The following is a 22,160-nucleotide window of genomic DNA, read 5'->3' on the forward strand; positions in this document are numbered from 1 at the left end:
AATTAATTAAATTAATAAAATAACAATAATGTTAAACATATTTTTTACTATTGTTAATTATTAATTTAATTAATTAATTAAAATTATGTTTTCGAATTATTTTTAAAATATATGTTCGTGATTCTACCATCTTAAGGTTTTCATTAATAAATAAAAATATCTTTATTTCTTAATAAAAAAATTTATATTATACTAACAAAATTTGCGTCTTATTTTTATTCTCGTTGAATTAAATATATATTTGTAAACAAAAATAATAATAATAATAATAATAAGAACCAAGGATTTTCTCTCAAACATATGAACTTCCATGTTTAAAACAGAAGCTGCTAATGCTTAATTTGGCTGTGGTACTAAGTAGTAGTAGCCCATGATTTCTGCTTTTCCATCGCCTGAAGAAAACAACTATATTAAAAATGATGTATTCAAATTTTTTAGGGCTGTCATGATCGATTTTGGAAAGTGTTGTGCGGTACAACTTACGAGAGTAAGTGGGTGCAGAACAGTAATGTCTCTCCCATAATTTACAGTTACCTTTAGGGACAGTCCATGCACTAACATTTCCCCTAAAGCTCTGGGAAAAACAGAGAATCAAAGTTGAATTATATAAGAAAAAGTGGTTTTGTGGAGATCCCACAAGCACCATGCCCGTTGCCATGGCCCCAAGGTCTTACATTCCCATTATCACCCTTTAGATTTGTGAACTGGTAAATTGGATATTTGCATCTACTCTGCGAGATTTTGCAGACAGATGATTGAGATCTGAGGTAAAGTTTGATAAAAGAAAAAGGGAGCAAGGCTGCATACCAAATGATACGGGACATAGAAACAGCTTTCGTGTTATCTGTCCTCCACTCCACTTCCGGTAGAGAATAGGTAAATGAAAAAAATAATAATAACAATAATAAATAGAGGGTCCCCTCCGTAAAAGCAAAAATATAATAATAATGCATCATTCGAAGTTGTAGAGAGATTGCCAAATCCATGGGAAAAGTGTAAGTGTGTGAGTGTGTGTGTGTGTGTGTGTGTGTGTGTGTATATATATATATAACATGCACGAAACCTGTTGCATAAGAAGATGACTAAAAATAATGTCTTCAAATATAGCAAGAGGAGAAAAACACAATCCATGACAGAAGCATTTCTCCTTTTGGAATGACAGCATACACGACAATGTCTCGAGTACCTAATTATTCAAATGAGTGTTTCATCAACCCAGACTAACATGACCTGTTACATAATCTACCAAAGTTTAATACTAAACCAAGTGAGCCAGCACAGGCCACCCACAAGATATAGAAGTTTCAAGTGTTTTCCTACCCCACAAAAGGGGAATGCAAAGTATAGCAAGTATCCTGTTTAGCCCTTCCAGTTGTCCTTCAACCGTCTTATTTCCTGTAGAGCTTCAACAGGAGATCCACAACCAACCTTACTCTGCCAAGATGCCATGAATTACATCATAAGAAGAGCCCGATATAAATGAATCAGAACAACAACATCATATAATTGGTCAGTTATACAGTGCAAGTGAAAAATCAAATGGAAGACCTTAGGAAACCAGCCTATAGATACACGGTTTTCAAATCATAATCATCACGTGAAAAGAGTAATAAATGAAAAACCTGCAGCTCTGGTTGATCCACCCGCATAAACGGATTCGTCTCCATCTCTTCCTCAATGGTTGAGGGTACAGTGGGGAGGCCTTCTCCCCGTTGTTTATAAGCCCATTCTAACTTCTGATGTATACTTGCATTGTTTGGTTCGACTGTTCGAGCAAATTGCAAGTTCTTCACAGTGTACTGGAGGATCATAGATATAATTATTACACTGCCTCAGAAGTGAGAACATATGAAAGACAAACAATCATGAAACAATTGGCGCACAACAATCAATCTTCTCTCAAAAGATTATGCGTTTCCGATTGTAATTTACATCTTATTAATTCCATTTAACAAATTTCATTTATGCACAATAGCATACTACAACGTCTAGGATTTTGTTTCACAGAGGAAAAAGAGAGTTGATGCATCAGCCCTTGTAACCAAGCAAACTGAATAATTGGCACTTAGCTTTTTGGCTCAAGTAAGCACATGGATATCCTACAGATCCAGCTTGCTGTTACCAATGATTATTTGTCTTCTGATACATTGAATAGGTGTTCAAAGTTTGCTATTGTAACACCACAAGCTCATCACAGATCCAGTCATCACTCAAACGTGCTAGCTATTAATGTTCTTGAGATTCTTGGACCGCAAATAGATAGCATATTTTCTCCTATAAAACAATGTGGGATGGACTATAATTTCTTTGTTTATATTTCTTTCCCTTTTAGGAATATGTAAACCTGTACACCAAACAAGAGAAGACAACTAATGAATTATATTCTTGAAGTTCTTCATAAAAACTTGGTGTTTCTTCCTCTTAGTAGTCAGTGAAATTATATTAATTTATTTAGTTGTTTTAATCATATCAAAGGGAGTTATGGGTGAAAGCCACTGAATAGAAACAATTCTGGGACAGATGACCTTTAAAATATCATACCCTGACGGCCTACCTAGTTCTTTAGGAGGTTACTCCCAAAATGTTAATCCTTGAAATATTGTGACTGATAGAATCCGAGGGCTGATCTCCAGTCCTCCGTTCTACTAGAGCCTACCAATTTTTGGTGTGACCGTTGTGCTAAGCTATTAAAGAGAGATGATACTTGAGCATTTCCAGTTAAAAAGGGTCAATATATGGCTAAATACAAATATAGGATGGATCTCCTCATCCAGTAGAGATATCAGGATTTTACAATATAGTAAAGTTTCAAGATTAATCTAAGAAAAGGAATATTGGCATATTCTTTTACCTCATGACCACAGTAAATACGAGTTGGTTTTGGTAATGAACTCAAAGTTACACAAAGCGATTGATACATCTGCTCCGCTGTCCCTTCAAAAAATTTTCCACAACCCGCAACAAACTGCAATGTGAAAAAAGAAAAAGGCTAAATGACTGCCTTAGCTACATAATTAGATGCATCAAGGACAAAATTTTATTATGCCGTAATTTTACCAGTATATCACCAGGCAGAGGATCTTGAAAGAGATCACAGCTTAGTCTAGATTTTTAATGGCTTAAAGATTTAATTTATAACTATAGATGAAAAAATAGTGCCATACTCTAAGAAAACAATCTTTGATTTATCCAAGCCTTGAGAATACCGATCAGTCCATCCTAGACTTTCTTGCTTTGTTTTTTCACTTTAGTATCTCTCCCCCTGCCTTTCTCCATGGGTAAATGGAGCTTTGTTTCACAACTATGTCAGGCCAAGGATGGTTTGAGAATAGGATATGTGAGTATATCATATATAGGTAACTACCACCAGGAAAATTTTTGAAATACCCTCTCCTGACTTACCAGTGTGTCTCCCGTGAAAACTGCAGGGTCATCTCGTTCATGGCCAGTTATATAGTAACTTATGTGACCTTTCGTGTGGCTGATAAAGGCAGAAAAAAGGTAAGATACTGTCTAAGAAGGGAAAATGGAATACTAATTCAGTAATATGGTTAAAAAAATGGCATGCATTTTCCATGCCACAAAGGTGCATAGGAATATTAGGTAAAATGATGAGATGATGATCATGACTTGACAATAAGAGCAATCACTAAGTATACTTTGGCTGAATGGAGATTTGAGCAACTAAAACATTGATTCTTTTGTGATACTGATCCAACCAAAATTTTCAAAGTAATAGGAGCATACCAAGGTGTATGTAGACACAGTATGTTAATATCAGCACCAAGTGACAACTTATCGCCATTATTAACTTTATCAGTGCAACCCCTCACATTATCTATAGAACCACCGTAAACTCTGATACCTGGCACCAGTTGCTTTATCTTATCGTTCCCACCGGCATGATCCCTGTCATAAGTGATGATTTATTCATTTTTAAATCCAATTTGAATTCTTAAAGGATAGAGCACAAACAAGGACTTTGACGTTGTTAATCGGGTACCAAGTGATCATGCATTTGACTGGACTTTTAGTCTTGGCCTTTATATCCCAAAAATATACTTAAACTCTCAATAGTCATGTTCGCCAAAGACAAAATAGTACTTTTTACCGTTATTTTTACTAACTACCCAATAACTTTTGATTAAAAATGCTGAAGTAAATAACTATTTTGACTAAGAGCAATTTTAGCAAATAAGTATTTTCACAACACTTTTGAAACTCATAGAACAAGCTACGGTTATCCCAAACATTGAGCGAAACCACAGCAAACTTTCATGAAACTAAAAAGCAATTAATTTGAGAAGCTACGGAACTGTTATTAAGATTAGCCTAAAGGGTTTACAATGAATTCAACCCAAGAAACAAAAACTACGGAGTTGTATTATGGCTCCACCAAAAAACTAACTTGAACAATCAATCAAACTCGAAGAAGACCTAACTTTGAGGGTCCAAGAGAAAAGAAAAAGAGCATAGGATTAAAGAAAAGAGTTATAATATAAGAGGGTACCAGTGGTGATGAGTAGTAAGAACGATCTTGAGTTGGGCACCATGATGCTTGGCAGCATCGACAACCTTCTCCGGTTCTACTGGATCCACAACCACCGCATCTCTGGTGATCTCGTCAAGAATCCTAATTTTTCAACAAAGAAAGAAACGCCAGCAAGGTTAAAAAACAAAAAAGAAAAACCAGAACAATAATCAAATCAAATCAGCAGGAGCAGAATCCCAAAGAAGCCGAACAGACAAGGGGAGAGAGAGATGTACATACAAGTAAGCGTAATTGTCCTGCAAGCAAGCTACGGAAATGATTTTCATTGTTGTAGTTGTTTTGGGATGGAGGGGAACCGATGATAAATCCAATTCCTCCAAGCTTTGTCGCTCTAGACCGCCTGACAAGTAGAGGCCCTGAAACGTGGCAAGTAAAGAACAAAACATGCGTAAGAAAGATTTATAGGGTCGAGACGGCGTCGTTTTTACGCTTAGAGGGTCGACACGGCGTCGTTTTAAAGCACGATAATTTGGGAATGGGTGTCTGGGTTTAAAAAATAAAAAAACAGAATACCGGCTAATTTGGGAAGATCCGACCCGATTTCCTGCGGGTGCTGGGGCTGGCACATACAATATAAAGAAGAGCTCAAATGGGGTGCCTGGTCGGCATCTCCATCGGAGAGCTCTAAAGCTCGCTAACACTTGCTTATTTGTTCTGTAACGTAGAATTAATCTAATGATTATATTCGACTGACGACGAAGACAGAGCCACCGCTATTTACCTTGTCCTGATCAAAAGTCTGCAGCTTTTCTTCCTTCTAATTAGAGGTAATCTTCTACTATAGGATCCATATAACGCATTACATCAGTTTTTGTTCTTATCTTCACCGCTACTGAATCTTTAATCCCCGAGATTCAAAAAATTGTAGACTGCTCTCTGGTTTGTCCGCTTTTGGAATCTAAACCCCAGAGTTTCAATCAAGAAACCGAAAATGTCAAAACCCTCTGCAAGACTCATTCAGGGTCTTCTCAGGTTGCGCTTCAATGGAGGCAACTTATCAACCATGTCAAAACCCTCCTCGGACGCCATGTCTGCATGTCTTGATCCCGTTCGGTTTTCTTCTTCTTCTTCTCGTTTCCCCTCAAATGGATCCTCTATGTTTCCATCTAAGCTCCATTTCCACTCTCTCTCTTCAAATCCCACTTCTTCAAAACTCCGTTTATCCCAGGTTCTTTATTGCTCACAACACAATCCTCGACAATGCTTCAATCCCTTGGGCTTGGCGTTGGCCAAACCTCAACCGAATTTGTCATCGGGGATTAGATTCTTCTCCTTGAAGAGCTCAGGTTTAGGGAAAAAAGTTGATGGCAATTTCGCAAAGAATGTTTTTGATAAGCCAGTGGCAGCCGTTACCTCCGCTTTCTCGCGTTATCGTGAGGCTATTGGGTTGCAGATTGATGCATTTTGTAAAAATAATTACTTGGTCCTGCTGGGAGGGGGAGCGGTTTTGGTCTGTGCTCTGCTTTGGAAGATTATGTTTGGGATTGCAAATGCTTTTGTCGGCATTTCCGAGGGTATGGCCAAGTATGGATTTCTCGCGCTTTCCACTGCCATTGTTGCCTTCTTCGTAAGTTCTTATGTTGAATGTTCTATCCTTGTTATTGTCTTGGCACCACATGCTTTACATGCTTGTTGAATGAATTTTCGTGTAATGGGTGTCACAGTAGAACCTGTATGGTATTCATCTAACGTAGGATGATTACTGGCATTTTGCTACTTTGCATGCTCTTCTTATGGTTGCTTTGAAGTATATAATATAATATTTCAGTTTCAGTTCTTATGGAAGTCAAATATTTTCTGAAAGACATTTGTCTCCATGCTGATAAGATAGTCCAATGCAATATCATATTTATTAATTTTCACAATTGCAAGTAGTAAAGGAAACTCGGTGAATAGCAATTATCTAACACGTGAACTGGATTTCTTTCTCCTAATGCATACCGACCACTATCACAAGTCTCTTAGCTCTTGTGATTGTCATTTTCTGATGGTTTAGATACAAGCTTTGCTCCTCATATGATGTGGGGGTGATTTGACATATAGAATCATAAATCGACAATCTTATCCTCATAAAAGGAATATCGGATAATAACAAGTCCCAAGGATGTCGCTAATAGCATTATGGTAAAGAGGTTAGCAGTAGGGCTGGACTTACTTGGTTATAAGTGCTACCTTTACAAACATCTTGACTTGAATATGAAACTCAAATGCATCTAGGAATTTGATATGTTAGTATCAGCTCTGAACTTCTAACATGAGTTTTTGGATTCCTTATTGGCCTTTTCATCGGCATTATGTAGTTATTATATTTTACCATTTGTTTGTTTTATTTAATGTAAGGGATTATACCTCCGCTCAAGGTTCACAATCAATCCTGATAAAGTTTATAGAATGGCCATGAGGAGGCTAAACACATCTGCTGGCGTTCTTGAAGTAATGGGTGCCCCTCTGACAGGAACAGACTTGAGAGCCTATGTAATGTCAGGAGGTGGGATAACACTGAAGACATTCAAGCCAAGTTTTAGGAGCAAGCGTTGTTTTCTGATTTTTCCCATACGAGGTTCTGAGAGAAAGGGCCTAGTCAGTGTGGGAGTCAAGAATAAAAAAGGCCAGGTTTGCTTCTATAAACTTCCCTTCCCTAGCTTACTCCTTTTGTCTTTTCCTCTCATCCATTTAGGTAACATACGTCTAGAACTGCATCCGTTTATGTTTTTCACTTCCAATCTAGCTAGGTACTGGAATGTTCTTATTCATTCTTATTTTTAATTGTCATCGATAGCATCATCAAAATAACTTTATATTCTTGGGTAAGAGGATGGTGGGATTTGCTAAAAAAAGCTGTGCTTAAAGCAGCAGCTGTATTAACAAATTGTTAATGATTAACATTTAAAGCGTTAACTTAAAAGTAAACAATCTGGATAGAGATGCTTATGTAAAATATATTTTTTTGTTGGCTTTTGCCAAATATAATATGGTGTTAAATAGGTAACTGGGTATTTTAAGGGAAAAAACACTTCAAGGAAATGTGGAAAATTCAAGGAGGTTTGTTCTTTTCTTACTTAAAGCTGTCCATTAGAATCTAATAACGTGTTTGCTTATTACATTCCAAACAACTGGCTAATTGCATTATCATACAGGTAGATTTGAATAGGGTGGAAAGCTGATTATAAGCATCTACCTAAGGTAAAAAATAATTCTTAATAAAGTCAGTGCAACAGATGTGATAAAAAAACTCTCTAAATCATGTCTCTGCACGTTTTCTTTTGTCTTGCATTAACATTAACATGGAGTGCTGTCAGTTGTCTGTTAAAAGTTGTTGATCATTAATTGGAATTGACAACTTGGTGTATTGATCTCGTATGACATTCACTTGCAGTATGACATAAAACTACTGGCAGTCGACATCCCTATGGCATCTGGTCCTGACCAGCGATTGTTCTTAGTTGGGGATGAAGAAGAGTACGGTGTTGGTGGTGGACTAATATCTCAGCTAAGAGATCCTGTGGTGAAGGTAATGGCAGCAACGAAGGAATTTGATGATCTTGATCGAATTGAGGAAGAAGAGGATGCAGAAAAAGAGCTTAAGGAGGCAGAAAGAAAGCACCAAGGAGAAATTGAAAAGCTTGAAAAAGATGGAATGCGGTGACTGTACTTAGGACTCTGTTTTTTTAAGCTTGATGTCTTTACTACTACGTCCTGGAGTTGTTCCTAGGATTTTTTTTGAGAATTCAACCATATTCAATAGGTGAAGATGACATAGGAACACCTTTAATCTGTATACTATGGATTTTGCAAGGTTTGCTTGTGATGATTAGTTCCATCCTTGAGAATTTCAGGGTTTGGCATTAGGTTCCGAGAGAGGGAGCCGAGACAAATAAAAGCTAAAAAATGAAGTACATTGCATAACAGGAGGTTTGCTATTCTTTGATTTGTTGTTTTCATCTATGCTTGTTAGTGGGTCTTAGCTGGGATTCTCTGTTGGCGAGTGAGGTCAAACCTCTGGTGTGAACCCGGCTTTGAATAGCAGTGATATCTTCTTCTTTCATTTGAAGTAGTTTTTGTCCATACTTGATCTGGTTAGATTTTTCTGGCTAGTTTGGCTTGTAACTTTTTTAAAAAGATCAAACCTTTATTATCAACAAGTTGAATGATTGAATTTTTTTTACAAATCAAAAGTCATACAGACTGAGTTAGTTAGTTCAGTTTGGATTTAACCCAAAGAAGATCAATTTTGTATAATTAGTTAGAGCTTTTTTACGCATACAGCTTAATAATCACACAACTATACTCATCATGTCCCTCGTAATCTTTTGGCTAACTTTTCTCAAACATGAGACGCCTGTCTATCTCCTTCATGACTTTGTTTTTTCTTTCACTTTGCTCATTCTGTTGAGGTGTGTAAACAATAATGAGTTGATATTATCTCATGATTTTCCTCTAATATTTAAAACTTATTAATCATTTCAAATCTTTTTTCTTTTATTCAAAAGAGAATCCAACCAAATGTTGAGAAGTCATCTGCAAAGATCCAATAATATTTTGTTTCCACTTAGGAAATTAACTATAATGGAGCCACATTGATTGATATGGATGAGCTGCAATCTCTTCGTTGCTCTCCATACTTGATTCTTTGTGAAATTTGCTTGCTTTGTTTCTCAAGTTCATACATTTTATGAACTTTAGAAAACTTTTAAGGCAAACATGTTTTCTACCAATTTCTTCGTGTGATGGATTGGTCCAGTGACATATGATGGGTGCAACTACCTATTAATCAACCGAGCTTTGTTATTTGAGTTGATTAAGTAATATATGGTCACAAAAAGCTTCTCTTCCTACTGTTCTTGAATTTATTTACTTTTTTCACATGTCCAAACCCTTTACAAAACTTGCATTATACACCATATCTAAACCAATCATGTTTTCTGAATAATTGGTTTTCTTACAATTTGGATATCTAAACCCTTTCACTTCATCAAAACTCCTTGATTCTTATCTCTTTTTTTCTTTTTTTGCTCATTTCACTCGGATTATGCTCATAAAAATATTTTGGAGACAAGTGAATCAGCGAAGGAAAGAAATCAGAGCAGATGTATGTCATTCCTTATTATATATATTCTTTTCAAGTTTGATATCAACTTGAAAAATAAAACCCAGATTAAAGTGCTGAATTATTGCAAATTTAATCAGAAAGAAAAAATGGCAGCTAGGTGGTCAATGAAGACTGTTGAGCAAGAATACAAGCCAAATACAGGTGATAAGATGAAGATGGTGATGAGGTAATGCCACCCTTAGCCAGTCAGATTACAGTCTAGGTTTAAGCTTTTTAACTGTCAGCTTCCGAATTTATGTGATAAGATCATATTTACCAAAATGGACTGGCCAATGCCAAGAAAAACCAAATTTAGCAGTTGGTTATACAAAATAATTAACAACCATGATTTTCTTATTGGAGGATGACTTCATCATTAAGTGAATCATTCAGGTATTCAAAGATTTGTTCCAACGAAAAATTTTCGTCTTCCTTTTGATTCATCCATCTTTATCTCTTGGCAAGTTTCTTCTTTTCTTTTCCTGTTCTGGTCGTATATATGCCGGAAGGCTTTTGATGGTATGGTTTTGGTGGAAAATGGTGGATTCTCCCAATCCAACATTTAATATTTACAGGAGGTAATTTTCAACTCTTCTAATTTTATATCTTTTGAAAAACTGTCTTGGGTATCTGTCGGGCTGCAAAACCAGATTGCCTTTTCGTTTTCTTTTTCTTTTAAAATAAATTAAATTGCAGCACTTTTGCTCCCTCCATTAAATTAGTTTGTCATTTGCTGCATTGAGATTAATCGATTTAAAACTCTAATGGAGAATATAAGAATACCATCTCTATATGCTGATTTTGGTTTCTGAGAAATTACTAGGTTTTCACGGGAGGAGGGTTAAATATCAACTTTGGGATCATGAATGTAGACCAGTCATTTCAATTATCATTACCAAATTTAGATTTTGAAGTTTAGACTGGATCAGCAATGGAAAAAACCAGTATACCATACCCTTTTCTTCTCAGAGTAATCGTGCATCAAGAACTGCTTATAACAAGGGTTGGAGTGGTTCTTCTTTTCTGTGTGTTCCTAACACTAGGAAAGGAAGAGATAAGCATGGTTTAAAGGGGAAAATTGATACATTAGAGGTCCCTCTTTTCTCAGTTTGTGCTCATGAAGTATGTTTCCTGCAAAAAATTTCAAACTTCCCAAATAGATAATGACAGGATTTGTGGTTCTTCTGCTTCAGGGACCTTCCATAAGTCTACAAGAAACATTGGTTCCGCAGACTTTAAATGGGAAACTGCTGGACGAGTTGCAAGGTGAGGTTCATCTAATTGTTTTACCTTTTTCAGACCATTCTGGGGTCAGTAATTGAGAACCTTCAATATCAGCTTTTATTACAAGCGACCAATTTCTACATTTCAATTCCACTTGATCTTACCTATGATTGATATTGATTAGCATTGTTCAGTTTCTATAGCATGGTCTATTTATTGATGGAACAGCTGGGCTCTTTGATGTCTTTGGCCCTTATCAACCCTTCTAAATCCGTTCAACTTGGAACCATGCAGTTTCTTTTTCTTTCCCCAATAGTTTATCTGGTGGTTTCATTTAACCCTTTATCATTATTCTTCCATGTGGGATATATGTTAGTTAAACTACAGTTATGTTGTTCTCAACAAAATTCTAAGCTAGTGTCAGGAAGGAGCGTGCTACTTTACTGCGCCATGAATCTAGACTTTATCCTTCCAAACTTCCTGGTAATGTTTCCCGTGTTTGGCATCTTGTTCGTGGATCTCCCTAAAGAGAAACATGAGGAGGAACTTTCATCAAGTTCTTGTCAAAGTTTCTTCCTTTTTGTGTTTGATTTAGTAAGGGCTCCTTAGGTACAATCCTTGAATCTCATCAAACTACAAGAACAGAAAGTTCCTGAAATTTCCACGTAAAATTTTATTCATGTCTGCTCTAGTCTTTATACCACAACCATATTTTCTCCTAATTAAGCATCACTTACTGTCTTGAAGAAAATAACCATATTTTCTTCTAATTAAACATCACTAACTTCTTTGAAGAAAACAACCATATCTCACATTTACAGGAAATCTCATTGCATACAGCTAACTGGTCCTTCCACAAACTTAGCAATTTACTGAAAAAATGGGTAAACCAAAGCAGTTACGTAACTAAATATAAAGAAGCAGAAAATATACAAGGATTAGATAGTATCCTTCTTTCCTCCTTTCTGACCCAGCTTTCAGCAGTAGCAGGGTCAGAAAGATGAAGTTTCTGGTTCGTCCCACCAACGAAGGATGAGTGGCGAGAAAGACACAATTTAAATGACGTTCAAGAAGTTTAAGGCTCTCTCCTTCATCAACATTGGCGTCTCCAAGACAATATTTAGAAGGATCATATCCAGTGAAACCAATAAGGAAGCATGGGACATTAAGGAGTCCAACGGAATGAAAAGAAAAAGCAAATGCAAGTGAAAAATTAATGGAGCTTTAAATTTTTAATGGGTCCCATATTAATGGATCAATGCCTACTAACTACTATCTGCAGTATTGATCCTCATACAAGAGGGCAACTCCAAATTAACCTGTTAATTTGTTGGTGTTAAAATATGAGTGCTTATCTATCCATATTATATATGTCAGCACGCATCAAGACTTGACTCTGCTAAAGAAAAATGTTTGCCATACTAGATATGCTATTACAGTGAAGTCACTTGCTCACTTATGCCTCATTTTGTTATTGTTCTAGGAGAAGTTTTTGTTCTAGGTTAGATGATATTTTACCCGGTTCTGAAAGTTTCACCTCTATTAAGCACCTGCTGATTTGCTAATTTTACGTAATGTAGACTTTGCCCGATAGAAGTTGCTGTTGCCATAAGAAAGCTAATAAACAGGGTGATCCTGTAGAGCTTGCTGGTGGAAACGTGCACCTAATAACAACAGCAGGGAGCTGGGAGGCAAAGTTATCTGAAGCAAACAAGGATGGAAAGATTGTAAGTTTACCTTTTGGGAAAACTAAATATTGTCTTGTATGGGGCTGCTAGCTATATCCAACTGACTTGGGAATCTTTTTCAATTTGTTCTTGCACAATAGCTTGTGGCAAACTTCAGTGCGGCATGGTGTGGTCCTTGTAGAGCAATAGCACGAACCTACAGCAAGCTAGCTGATAGATATCCTTCTATTATATTTGTAACCGTGGATGTGGATGAACTAGCTGTAAGTGCAAGCACCATTTATTACGTCGTTCTCATATCTAGCTGAAAATAAGAACAACTAAATTGTCTGTGATATATGGTTGGTTACAGGAGTTCTGCACTTCGTGGGACATAAATGCCACTCCTACATTTTTTTTCCTTAAGGATGGGAGACAGGTGGACAAACTTGTGGGAGCTAACAATAAAGAGCTCCAGAAGAAGACAGCTGCAGTTGCTGACAATGCAAACAGGACGCAAACTTGATTTCCACCATTACAATTCAATCATATCTGTTATCTTGTTCAAGAGTTGCAGAGACAGTATTGCTTGTGGTTGCTATGTATTTGCTCTGCTATTGAAAAAAATATATATCAAAGCCATTCCCCGTCAGTTCTAACAGGAGAGAAACCGTTTCTAATGAAGTACGAAGATAGGCAGAAATCTTATTGGTGCTTTGAATCAAATGAGCATAGAAGAATGTAAACAAATCACATAGTGAGGGTTTAGGACAGATTTAGGTCATTGTGGGATGTTGTACTTTTTTATTTAATGTGTTTAGGATCTTACTTAGCGGGATTAGAAATCCTAGAATTCGTTGCAACTTGTAACAGAACCACTCTAATTTGCTTTTAGAAACAATCAGAAGTCATTCTTTGTAATTAATAGCACAGGACAATGAAATTCCATCTTCTGTATAAGTACCTATATATACTTGTAAGGATGTGAAAAGTACTTCAGAAAAAACCAGCTGTCCTACTAATACATATCATTTTCTCCTCCTTAGTTGAGGTACATAGAAGTCCATTTCCAAGCATACACCATAGTCTAACATTAGGGGTTCAAGCACCACTAATCTAACAATTTTTTTAGACCCAGACCACACTCTCTAATAAGCTCAATTTAAAAGCCATTAAAGTATCACAACTGTCGAAGTTATCAAACTAGCATGTACCCTAATTGTTATTTCTAACTTTTTGAGCTCAATCACCACTAATCCAATTTTTTAGATCTAAATTATTGAACTTAAAAACTCAAATTCAATATATTAGTTGTACAAGATTTGAACACTTATGTAGAGCTCAATAATTATATATATTTTTAATATTCCAATCTAACAGGTACCACATCATTATATACATCTTCTTCTTTATGAATAGAAATGAATCATAAGTTTGAGTCAAGATTAGAAATGAAGATGCATCATAGATCAGAATATTTATGTTTCTGTCTGGCTCAATCCCTATCCTCCCAGGAGTAATGATGCAACCATTAGAAAGAACTATCATATTCCACTGCTACTTTAATCTAGTTAAAATTGAAGCCAACATGACTGCTCTAATGAAATAAAAGGAATCTTGGATCTGCATACTAGACTATAGGGAGATAAAAAGATCTTGTAAGATCTGTTGACATTTTTGTCAGCCGAGGTCAGAAAACAGAGAGAGAGAAACATGCACTAGTAGTATTTATTCAAGAAAGAAAACAGTACACGGTATAATTCGGCTTGTGACAAGTGGAATATGTTATGAAGAATAAAATGAAGATGCTACAAAGAGTTTTGTAGTATTTATTCGAGCACCAATCGAAAATAAGAGAAAGAAAAAGAAATAGAGATTCGTGTGGCCTAGTTACACCCAACAAAAGCTGCAGCTTTAACCAACAGGCCAAAGAGCAAAAATGGAGTGGAGAAAAAGGGGCTGTGGTCACTATCCAGATCGTAAACTTTAGATGGTGGCCATCTTTTTATCATAGCCTCTTGCTGCTCTGGTCTCACTACTCTATCATTCTTTGTTTTAATGTATATACGCGGTACCCTTTCTATATCATCTTCTTCCTCTGTAAATCTTGCAGTGGTGAGAGCTAGGATTGGTCCTGGCCTCAATAACATTGCAGCTAAAGTAGAATCCTGTAGCCAAAAAACAGAAGATCAATAACATATCAGACTAAAAAGTATTCAGTCAAGCTGGTAATGTAGATTAGTTACTTCTTGAGGGCTCATGTGATAGACTATCTTGCGCTGGAACTCTTTCTTGATAACAGCACTGGTTGGAGGTTTATCAGTACCTAATCCAAATCCAAATTTGTACACATCCCCGAATTCAGATAAGTTGGGTACTCCCTGCTGGACATAAAAGCAAGCATTACTATATTCACATATTTGTTCTTTTTCCAGTGATGATCAAGGAGCATGAATTTGCAAAGTGGCACAGAATCACATGCATTCCACGTGCCATGGCAACGAAAAGTTACTGATGAGAGAATATATACCATTATCATCTTTTAATTTATGAGAACCAAGAAAATTGAATATATTGTTATTATATATAATATATATATGGTGCACGCCATTGAGAGAATATTAATTCAAGCTTGCTGAGTCTCTAAACAAAACTTATTGTTAACACTCTGGTGCCAAATATTTCTTACTTGCCTTAGAAATAAGTATGACATTAATGTCAATTCAATGAATCAAAATCAGTAGTAGACAGAAATTGGTGGAAGAAACTTTTACATCTTTGGCATCTTGTTCAGTGCAGTATCCTAGCTTTAGCATGGTGGCTGCCAGATATACTGCAAGCTGGATTTTCTTTGCGAACCTGTAAGTTGCCTGTGTTACACTTATCCCTCCGGCACTGTGACCTATCAATATCACCTGTAAAAATACCATGATTCAACACATACACACATATACATATATGTATTGTTCAGAAACTATATGAATTGATTATGAATGAACACCTTTTCAGTATCTGGCAAGGAAGTCAAGAAGTCTAGGAGAGGCTTGTTGTAATCATCAAAAGAATGAATAGAATCAGGGGTTGAAAGATCAATTCCTGCACCTTTGAGATCAATACACGAGACCTTATAGCCAGAATTCTCCATGAGACACCTGATCTTGTACCAACACCAAGACCCTCCACTCAGACCATGCACCAGCACAAAGTGAGGCCTCTCACCCTCCATTGCTTCCTGATCAGCTTTCTCTTGTCAACTTCTCCTCCCACCCAAATAATACCTTGTTTGAAGAGACATACAAAGTGATACTACAACATGTACAGATGAATTTATAGTTGGGTTAGTCATAAAGAGTCATGATTTTCACAAGTTTTAAGGAATTATTACCAAATGGGCTCAAGTCCATAGTAAGAACCACAAGTGCTACCTACTATATGCATAATTGTGATCATGTCAGTATTGCAGAGAATTACCCATGTGATCCACCAACAGTATCAGAATTTTTATCAGGTTGCTGATGTGGATCAACTCACATGGCATCAGATATGGACATATGTACCCACAAGTAGAGGATGTTGGGAAAGATATCTTTGGAAATTGAAGATTTTTCATTAATAATCGTGATTGCCGGAAAAATACTTACAAAATATCTCTTTATTTTATGTCATTGGATTTGTTTGCTTGATCATCATATTGCAGGCCAGCACAAACCGTGTTTAACAATTTGCATTTTGGCGTATAGTTTGACATTTATAGATGTTTTTTAGACGATTAAATTATTCTTTTCCTTCATACAATATCTTATTATCGTATCATAATATACTAGCACAGTTCATTATGGTTATATATATATATAGCATAGTTTGGATATGTGAGTGAGTGTTAGATGGGCAAAAATGACTTGTATATATATACATATATGAAAGGGAAAAGGAGAAATTTGCTTTGGGAAGTGAGCCACTGGGTGATGTCAACATCTACAAAACAGTATATATATATATATATATATATATATATATGAGGATGAGTCAGTGCCAGACTGCCAGCCATTGCATACAAATATTTCTAGGTATTACCATCAATCGTCACCATTATTTGGAGTCCTGAAGAATAGAAGCCGGGTTTTAGGGGTTCATATTGCAGTACTTGACCTATTCGAAGTAGAGAAATTGACATTAGGTAAGATGTAGTTTTCATAATGAGGACTTTTAGCAGGCATGTTATATAACTTATATATATATATATATATATACTTCATGAATTGGGTTTGTGTGAAAATCTTAGTTAAATATATATTTACAGTTATATATATATAAGGCCAAGAAGTGGAAGGCTCAATCTTGTGAAGTAAAGGTTAAAAGAAGATGGCCATGCAGTAAGTGAAGTTGATCCGAGACACACACACACACACACAGACACACATATATATATGTCATATATATGTATACAATTACTCATTGAGTAATTATATGATATGTTGCTTGCTTTTTGTTACAGTGAAGTGAAGAGGAACCGATTGAAAATGATAGTTTGTCCAGATATTAACCACCGCAAGCACCATTCCAAGTCTTAACCAAAAAAGAATCAACTTTAAAATATTTTTTTATAAAAAAAGTTAAATAATGTTATTATATTTTGATGAGTAGACTAGTGAGAAATAGAAGGATGATAAAGTAGATATATAACAGCTGGTTATATATATATATATATATGGGTGAGTGTGTGTGTGTGTGGATATAGTCGGCCGGTTAGATATAGAAAAGTCAGAAATTTTGTTGGAAAAGGGATGGATAATGCTTTATTCTTTTAGCTAGAAGATCCGACTGGACTCGGCGTCCGTCTTGGTGGATATAAAATATAATATATATACATATATATACACTGTGAAGTGGGAAGACCACGTTGGGTTGTCTCGTGAGTGCTGGACAGCCTTTTGGGCTCACCATTACCACACCCCAAATCCATTGCGATCAATATGGAAAGGTTTTCCTGGCTTCGACAACATATATCATATTCATATATCTACTTAGGGAATCAACTCAGCACACCATTCAACATCTTATGCTTGGATGACTAAAGAACTCATCCGCCATGTAATGTTTCTTTCTCCTTAACTGTTGGAATGAAATCTATTTTGATAACCACAGTTTCTTTAATACACAAATTAGTTAAATTTTGATTCTACCGAATAAAAAACGGTCAAATTAAGATATGCAGAATCAAACTGGCTTTGTCGTTTTTGGCATTTTGATTGATTTTTTTTTTTTTTTAGGCTTATACATGTTTATCTAAATAACTTTATTCTTATTAAAAAATATTTCTATAATCGGCGGGTATAAAGATTTAAAGTCCAAATAACAACGTATAATGATTATATTATTCGTATTAATTCTGACATTTATACGAAGCTCTTTTCTAAGTCTTTCCAAATCATCATTGGCTCATGCTTTCGAGAATTCATTTACTTATATTTTTTAAGATAATTTCTGTAATTAATTTTTTTTATTAATACAACGTAATATATATTTATTTTTATATTTTTAAAAAAATTAAGTTAAGCTTGTAAAGCAAAATCAATGACAAGTAAATATGTAATATTTCTTACTCTCTATATATTATCATGTCTTAAACTTACAAAAGATAAAATTAAAGTTTTAACCATTCTCTCATTTCCTACACATGATACCAAATTCATATGATTTGGGTAAAAAACACAACTTTCAGTGATTTCTCTCCCTCGCCATTTCAACTTCAAACTTCATAAAAAGTCTCATAAAAAGTCTTCTTGGAACCCACTTAGACCTTATCCATGTCACTGTGCTGGAGGAGGAGGGAAAAGTTGGAATTTTGAAAATTGAAGTCAGGCGGGCAATCCCAAGGGTGGGTCTGCGTGCTGATATGTTCCCTCTCTTTCTCTTTAACTTTTTCTCATTTGTCCATTTACAATAATTTCTTCACCACCCCTTCGATTCAACCGCCCAACCCTTCTTCTTCCTTTTTTTCCTTCCTATCCGTTTCAGCTTCATCTGTCACTCTCTTTGCCGCTTCTCCTTCTCTCACAGGTTGGCTTCTCTTTCACTTCACTCTATTTTTCCTTTTCTTTACTTCTTTTTGGGTTTCCTCGAGTTTTCTTGCATACCATGTTTTCTTTTTCCTTTCTTCTCTTTGTCAATGATTCGATTATATATGTAGATCTAGTTTCAGCCCCTTAGATCTCTTTGTTACTGGTTCAATATTTGGCTTTGAAATTAACAAATCGGATTAGTATTCCAGCTCATTGCACCTGCCATCAAGAATTTTTGTATAACCATTTCACTCTTTTGGCCTTTTTGCCTTGTATAGAATTTATATGTTATTCGTGTTTGTATACGCTGCTTTTCTATATTTTGTTTCTGGGTTAGCCATTTGTATGCAGAAATTATAGGTAACCCCTGTTCTAAAACAAATCTCTCTGATATGCTTTGAGGAAATCAATTTGCAGTCTTCTGGGTACTTGTTTACTGATCTGGGCATCTCATTATAGGTAACGCCCATTACGAAGATTTTGTTTTTAGTTCGATCTCAATTTACTGAAAATAGGATGGTTGCGTTTTAAGAAATGGCGATGCTGCTGGTGTGTAGAAACTTTGTCAAGGGTAGCTGATTGCTAAGCTTAAATGGGCTGGTTGTTGCTTTGGATATCTATTGTATCTTAACATAGCTGACATAGTAGTGTGGAGAACAATTCATTTCTTTTCCTGAGGGTCAAACGAAATGGTGATTCCTGCCTACCTGTGATAAAACTTGGATGTTTTAAAAATATTCTTTGTCGTTAGATTTGTTATGGACAGGGTTTTATACTGGAGAAATAACCATACAGGGAGTATTATAAGTTTTAAGTTATTTTTTTGAGGGGACTAAAATTTGTTTTATAGCTCTTGTAACGTGCACCTTTTTATTGCTTACAGATAGATGGATTTCAGTGAGAAAAGAAGAGACTCCAGGAAGTCTGATTCCTGTGGTTGGCAAGTTCACGCAGAGTCTGAGAATTCTAAATGGCTGGCGGAAACCACAAATGGTCAGCAACTAAGTGCTCTTTTCTCCCTTTATATAGGTTAAATTTGTTTAATACGTTGTTTTGTGTTTTGTTTCTTTTTTATCTGCCATTAGGAAGAATGTCTCTTTGGTTGAGTACTTCTGACATTCTGATAGAACTTCCTGATTGCAGAGATGGAGCAGAGCGTTAAACGAATGCTGAAACTGATTGAAGAAAATGATGAATCATGGACAAAGAATGATCAGATTCGTTGTCAGGATAAGCCAAAGTTGATTGCTGGGATTGAAGAATTCTACAATATTTACCAATCACTAGCTGAGCGCTATGATGATTTGATTGGAGCATTGCCTAAGAATGTACAATCAGAGTTCCAAGTGCATTCTGGGCATTTTGAATCAGGCTCTGACCATGGCTCTCCACTGACAACTCCTGATGAAAAGCTGGGTTTGCACAAGTCTGGGCAGCTATCTGTATCTTTCAGTTCTGGTGGCGCTACATCTGATCTTTCTCTAAGGGAAGGAAATGAATCATCATCGTCGTCATCATCATCGGATTCTGATTCAGAATCTTTCAACTCATCTATAAACAACTACGTTAGCTCTGGTGCTAATACTCATAGCAAGGAATTGAACTGGAAAATTGTTGAGTCAGGCACTGAACTCTCATGCAAGGAAGGAAGGCTGCAGCTGGCAGATGAAAACAATGGAGATAGTAGTTTGAAAGTAGAGGAACATGAGAATTATGAAGAATTGATTGCAAGGATTATCAAGTATGAAGAAGAGTCGAGAATTTCAAATCTTAAACTCCAACTTTCTGAACAAGAGGTTTCAAGGTTAAAAAGTGAGCTTGAGAAAAATGAATCTTTTATTGCACTTGCAAGTAATGTGAATGTTCAGCTCGAAGCTGCAAAGAAAGAGATTGAGATGAGGGACGATGTCCTTGAAGTGGAGAAAGCAAGAGGATTTGAGCTTCAAAAACTGGTAGCTGAGACAGAAGCTCATGTGTCGCAGTTGAATTCGGAGATTGAGATGTTAAACAAGGAGCTTGAAGTTAGCAGAGATAAGCTGAAAGGATCAGATGAAGAGATTTTGAGGTTAAAGGAAATCATCAAATGCAATCAAGATGCACAAGGACAGCTTAAATTGTCCGAGGAGAATATAGCCATATTGGAGGGTAAACTTGCTTCTGAGAGAGGGCTGATTATGGACCTTGAGGAAATGATTGTAAGATTAAGAGCTGATCTATGTAGCCGTGACAATGAGGTGAAGGAATTAAAGATTGCATTATGTGATGCCCAGGATAGTCTCACTTTTGAGAAAGCAAGGTTGCAGTCTGATGTCATTCGATTGTCAGAAAAAGAGATGCTCTTGGAGACAAGGCTCAAGGAATGGGAATTGCATGGAAAAGCACTGGAGGATAAGCTTAGGCAATGTAATGCTGAGAAAATGGAGATGAAAGCTTTTCATGACATGAAAGAGGTTGAGAGGCAAGGTGAGATCAGCAGACTGAAGGTAGATCTTGCCACAAGAGGTGAACATGTGGAAGCTTTGAATAAGAACCTGGACAGTCATAAGTTCAACTACGACATGCTTGTGGCAGAAAAAGATGGGATCACTGCTAAGCTAGATAGTCTAAGAGCAGAAATGAGATCCCAAGATATTCAAATTGGAGAGATGAATCGGGAAAAGGAGCAGCTTGTTTTTGAATGTGAAAGGGCAAGGAAGGTAATAGATGAATTGAGAGTGAAAGCAGAGGAGCTGGAGAAAGAAGCTGAGAGACAAAAAATTGTGATCCTAGATGGGGCAGAGGAGAAAAGGGAGGCAATTCGACAACTTTGTATCTCTCTGGATCATTACCGAAGTGGGTATAGAGAACTTTGTCAAGCATTTCAGGGGCACAAGCAGCATGCCATGATGGCTTCATAAGTTTGTTTGTTTGAAAGCAATTTTTTTCCTTAGTAAGTTTGAGGCCTTTTATCTTTTCATGGACTGTTGTCTGTATTACCTGCTTCATATTCTTCAACAATGGTGTGAAGTTTTTGGTATTAATATATAGATATATTGTGTTGTCTGTTAGTAACAATTTGACTTGTGGAATGAGTAAGTAGGATTCACTTTCTTGATCAAGAATGAGCATTGAATGACATGGAGTATGGATAAACTTGTGCCATGCGTTGCTTTTGATGTTAGATGGATAATGAATAATGGAGGAATGAATGGAGGATAGTTTCTTGTTGGCAGGGAATTGTTTCCTCATGAGCAGGAAACAAAGAAGTGGACTGAATCGTTTGTTTTCTTTTTCTTCTTTTTGAGAAAAACGAAAATTGACTGGTTGAAAGTGAGTTGGAATGGGAAATTATATGCTATTAAATTAAATTTTAATTGTGGAAGAATGAGTCTTCAAGATAATGTTTGAATTATTTTGTCAGATTAATGAATGGATGGAATGCTTGGAGAGAAAGAAATAAGAATGGGAAGGTAGGAAGAAGAATAATAATTTCAACAAAGTTTGGTGCTTAAGATTTAATAATAACTTCAAATAATTGATGATCGTATATATATATATACATATGTGTGTGTGTGTGTGTGTGTGTG

General features: G+C 36.1%; 5 protein-coding genes across 15 annotated transcripts; 3 read left to right on the plus strand and 2 right to left on the minus strand.

Annotated features, from left to right (window-relative positions):
• Nucleotides 1–1,079: 1,079 nt before the first annotated feature.
• GLY2 (Metallo-hydrolase/oxidoreductase superfamily protein) lies at nt 1,080–4,930 on the minus strand. The gene is made up of 7 exons (XM_022048529.2): nt 4,772–4,930; nt 4,511–4,633; nt 3,748–3,909; nt 3,403–3,481; nt 2,852–2,965; nt 1,623–1,799; nt 1,080–1,434 (listed from the first exon to the last, which is right to left on the minus strand). Exons 1-7 carry the CDS (start codon nt 4,816–4,818, stop codon nt 1,360–1,362), a joined length of 777 nt encoding a protein of 258 aa, XP_021904221.1. The 5' UTR covers nt 4,819–4,930; the 3' UTR covers nt 1,080–1,359.
• Nucleotides 4,931–5,138: 208 nt separating this feature from the next.
• LOC110819381 (import inner membrane translocase subunit) lies at nt 5,139–8,458 on the plus strand. Its single transcript, XM_022048549.2, has 3 exons — nt 5,139–6,119; nt 6,893–7,165; nt 7,929–8,458. The coding sequence occupies exons 1-3, from the start codon at nt 5,484–5,486 to the stop codon at nt 8,196–8,198; spliced, it is 1,179 nt and encodes a 392-aa protein (XP_021904241.1). The 5' UTR covers nt 5,139–5,483; the 3' UTR covers nt 8,199–8,458.
• A 350-nt stretch (nt 8,459–8,808) lies between these two features.
• On the plus strand, nt 8,809–13,577 carry CXXS2 (thioredoxin family protein CXXS2). Of its 5 annotated transcripts, none has more exons than XM_088212704.1 (6): nt 8,809–9,641; nt 9,740–9,828; nt 10,835–10,907; nt 12,446–12,592; nt 12,694–12,816; nt 12,906–13,577. In XM_088212704.1, exons 3-6 carry the CDS (start codon nt 10,881–10,883, stop codon nt 13,056–13,058), a joined length of 450 nt encoding a protein of 149 aa, XP_088068830.1. In that variant the 5' UTR covers nt 8,809–9,641; nt 9,740–9,828; nt 10,835–10,880; the 3' UTR covers nt 13,059–13,577. The 5 variants fall into 5 exon arrangements, with proteins under 5 accessions (XP_088068830.1, XP_088068832.1, XP_088068831.1 ...); XM_088212706.1 differs by having other exon boundaries at nt 9,756–9,828; XM_088212705.1 differs by lacking the exon at nt 8,809–9,641 and having other exon boundaries at nt 9,682–9,828.
• A 659-nt stretch (nt 13,578–14,236) lies between these two features.
• MES17 (methyl esterase 17) lies at nt 14,237–16,249 on the minus strand. 4 transcript variants are annotated; one of them, XM_088212693.1, is made up of 5 exons: nt 16,174–16,249; nt 15,534–15,838; nt 15,307–15,447; nt 14,779–14,916; nt 14,237–14,700 (listed from the first exon to the last, which is right to left on the minus strand). In XM_088212693.1, the coding sequence occupies exons 2-5, from the start codon at nt 15,756–15,758 to the stop codon at nt 14,419–14,421; spliced, it is 786 nt and encodes a 261-aa protein (XP_088068819.1). In that variant the 5' UTR covers nt 15,759–15,838; nt 16,174–16,249; the 3' UTR covers nt 14,237–14,418. The 4 variants fall into 4 exon arrangements, with proteins under 4 accessions (XP_088068819.1, XP_021904206.1, XP_088068820.1 ...); XM_022048514.2 differs by lacking the exon at nt 16,174–16,249 and adding an exon at nt 16,004–16,157; XM_088212694.1 differs by lacking the exon at nt 16,174–16,249 and adding an exon at nt 15,958–16,151.
• A 2,130-nt stretch (nt 16,250–18,379) lies between these two features.
• On the plus strand, nt 18,380–21,648 carry LOC110819351 (protein NETWORKED 4A-like). Of its 4 annotated transcripts, XM_088212695.1 has the most exons (4): nt 18,380–18,592; nt 19,012–19,053; nt 19,478–19,587; nt 19,738–21,648. In XM_088212695.1, exons 3-4 carry the CDS (start codon nt 19,482–19,484, stop codon nt 21,489–21,491), a joined length of 1,860 nt encoding a protein of 619 aa, XP_088068821.1. In that variant the 5' UTR covers nt 18,380–18,592; nt 19,012–19,053; nt 19,478–19,481; the 3' UTR covers nt 21,492–21,648. The 4 variants fall into 4 exon arrangements, with proteins under 4 accessions (XP_088068821.1, XP_021904204.1, XP_021904205.1 ...); XM_022048512.2 differs by lacking the exon at nt 19,012–19,053 and having other exon boundaries at nt 18,381–18,592; XM_022048513.2 differs by lacking the exon at nt 18,380–18,592 and having other exon boundaries at nt 18,610–19,053.
• The last annotated feature ends 512 nt before the right edge of the window (nt 21,649–22,160 follow it).

This window comes from Carica papaya, chromosome 2 (genome assembly GCF_054855325.1).
Source record: "Carica papaya isolate Zhongbai chromosome 2, ASM5485532v1, whole genome shotgun sequence".
NCBI classification, from domain to species: domain Eukaryota; kingdom Viridiplantae; phylum Streptophyta; class Magnoliopsida; order Brassicales; family Caricaceae; genus Carica; species Carica papaya.

Excerpts from the sequence above, each read along its gene's own strand:
- GLY2 (XM_022048529.2), bottom strand. The coding sequence starts at position 4,818 with ATGAAAATCATTTCCGTAGCTTGCTTGCAGGACAATTACGCTTACTT. Across the intron at positions 3,482-3,747 it reads CTGTGTCTACATACACCTTG|CCACACGAAAGGTCACATAA; the intron begins GTATGCTCCTAT and ends TGCCTTTATCAG. Across the intron at positions 2,966-3,402 it reads TTTTCACGGGAGACACACTG|TTTGTTGCGGGTTGTGGAAA; the intron begins GTAAGTCAGGAG and ends TTCACATTGCAG.
- LOC110819381 (XM_022048549.2), top strand. The coding sequence starts at position 5,484 with ATGTCAAAACCCTCTGCAAGACTCATTCAGGGTCTTCTCAGGTTGCGC. Across the intron at positions 6,120-6,892 it reads CTGCCATTGTTGCCTTCTTC|GGATTATACCTCCGCTCAAG; the intron begins GTAAGTTCTTAT and ends ATTTAATGTAAG. Across the intron at positions 7,166-7,928 it reads TCAAGAATAAAAAAGGCCAG|TATGACATAAAACTACTGGC; the intron begins GTTTGCTTCTAT and ends ATTCACTTGCAG.
- CXXS2 (XM_088212704.1), top strand. The coding sequence starts at position 10,881 with ATGGGAAACTGCTGGACGAGTTGCAAG. Across the intron at positions 10,908-12,445 it reads ACTGCTGGACGAGTTGCAAG|ACTTTGCCCGATAGAAGTTG; the intron begins GTGAGGTTCATC and ends TACGTAATGTAG. Across the intron at positions 12,593-12,693 it reads CAAACAAGGATGGAAAGATT|CTTGTGGCAAACTTCAGTGC; the intron begins GTAAGTTTACCT and ends CTTGCACAATAG.
- MES17 (XM_088212693.1), bottom strand. The coding sequence starts at position 15,758 with ATGGAGGGTGAGAGGCCTCACTTTGTGCTGGTGCATGGTCTGAGTGGA. Across the intron at positions 14,917-15,306 it reads CTGAACAAGATGCCAAAGAT|CAGGGAGTACCCAACTTATC; the intron begins GTAAAAGTTTCT and ends TTTTATGTCCAG. Across the intron at positions 14,701-14,778 it reads ATCACATGAGCCCTCAAGAA|GATTCTACTTTAGCTGCAAT; the intron begins GTAACTAATCTA and ends TTTTGGCTACAG.
- LOC110819351 (XM_088212695.1), top strand. The coding sequence starts at position 19,482 with ATGGATTTCAGTGAGAAAAGAAGAGACTCCAGGAAGTCTGATTCCTGT. Across the intron at positions 19,588-19,737 it reads GCTGGCGGAAACCACAAATG|AGATGGAGCAGAGCGTTAAA; the intron begins GTCAGCAACTAA and ends TCCTGATTGCAG.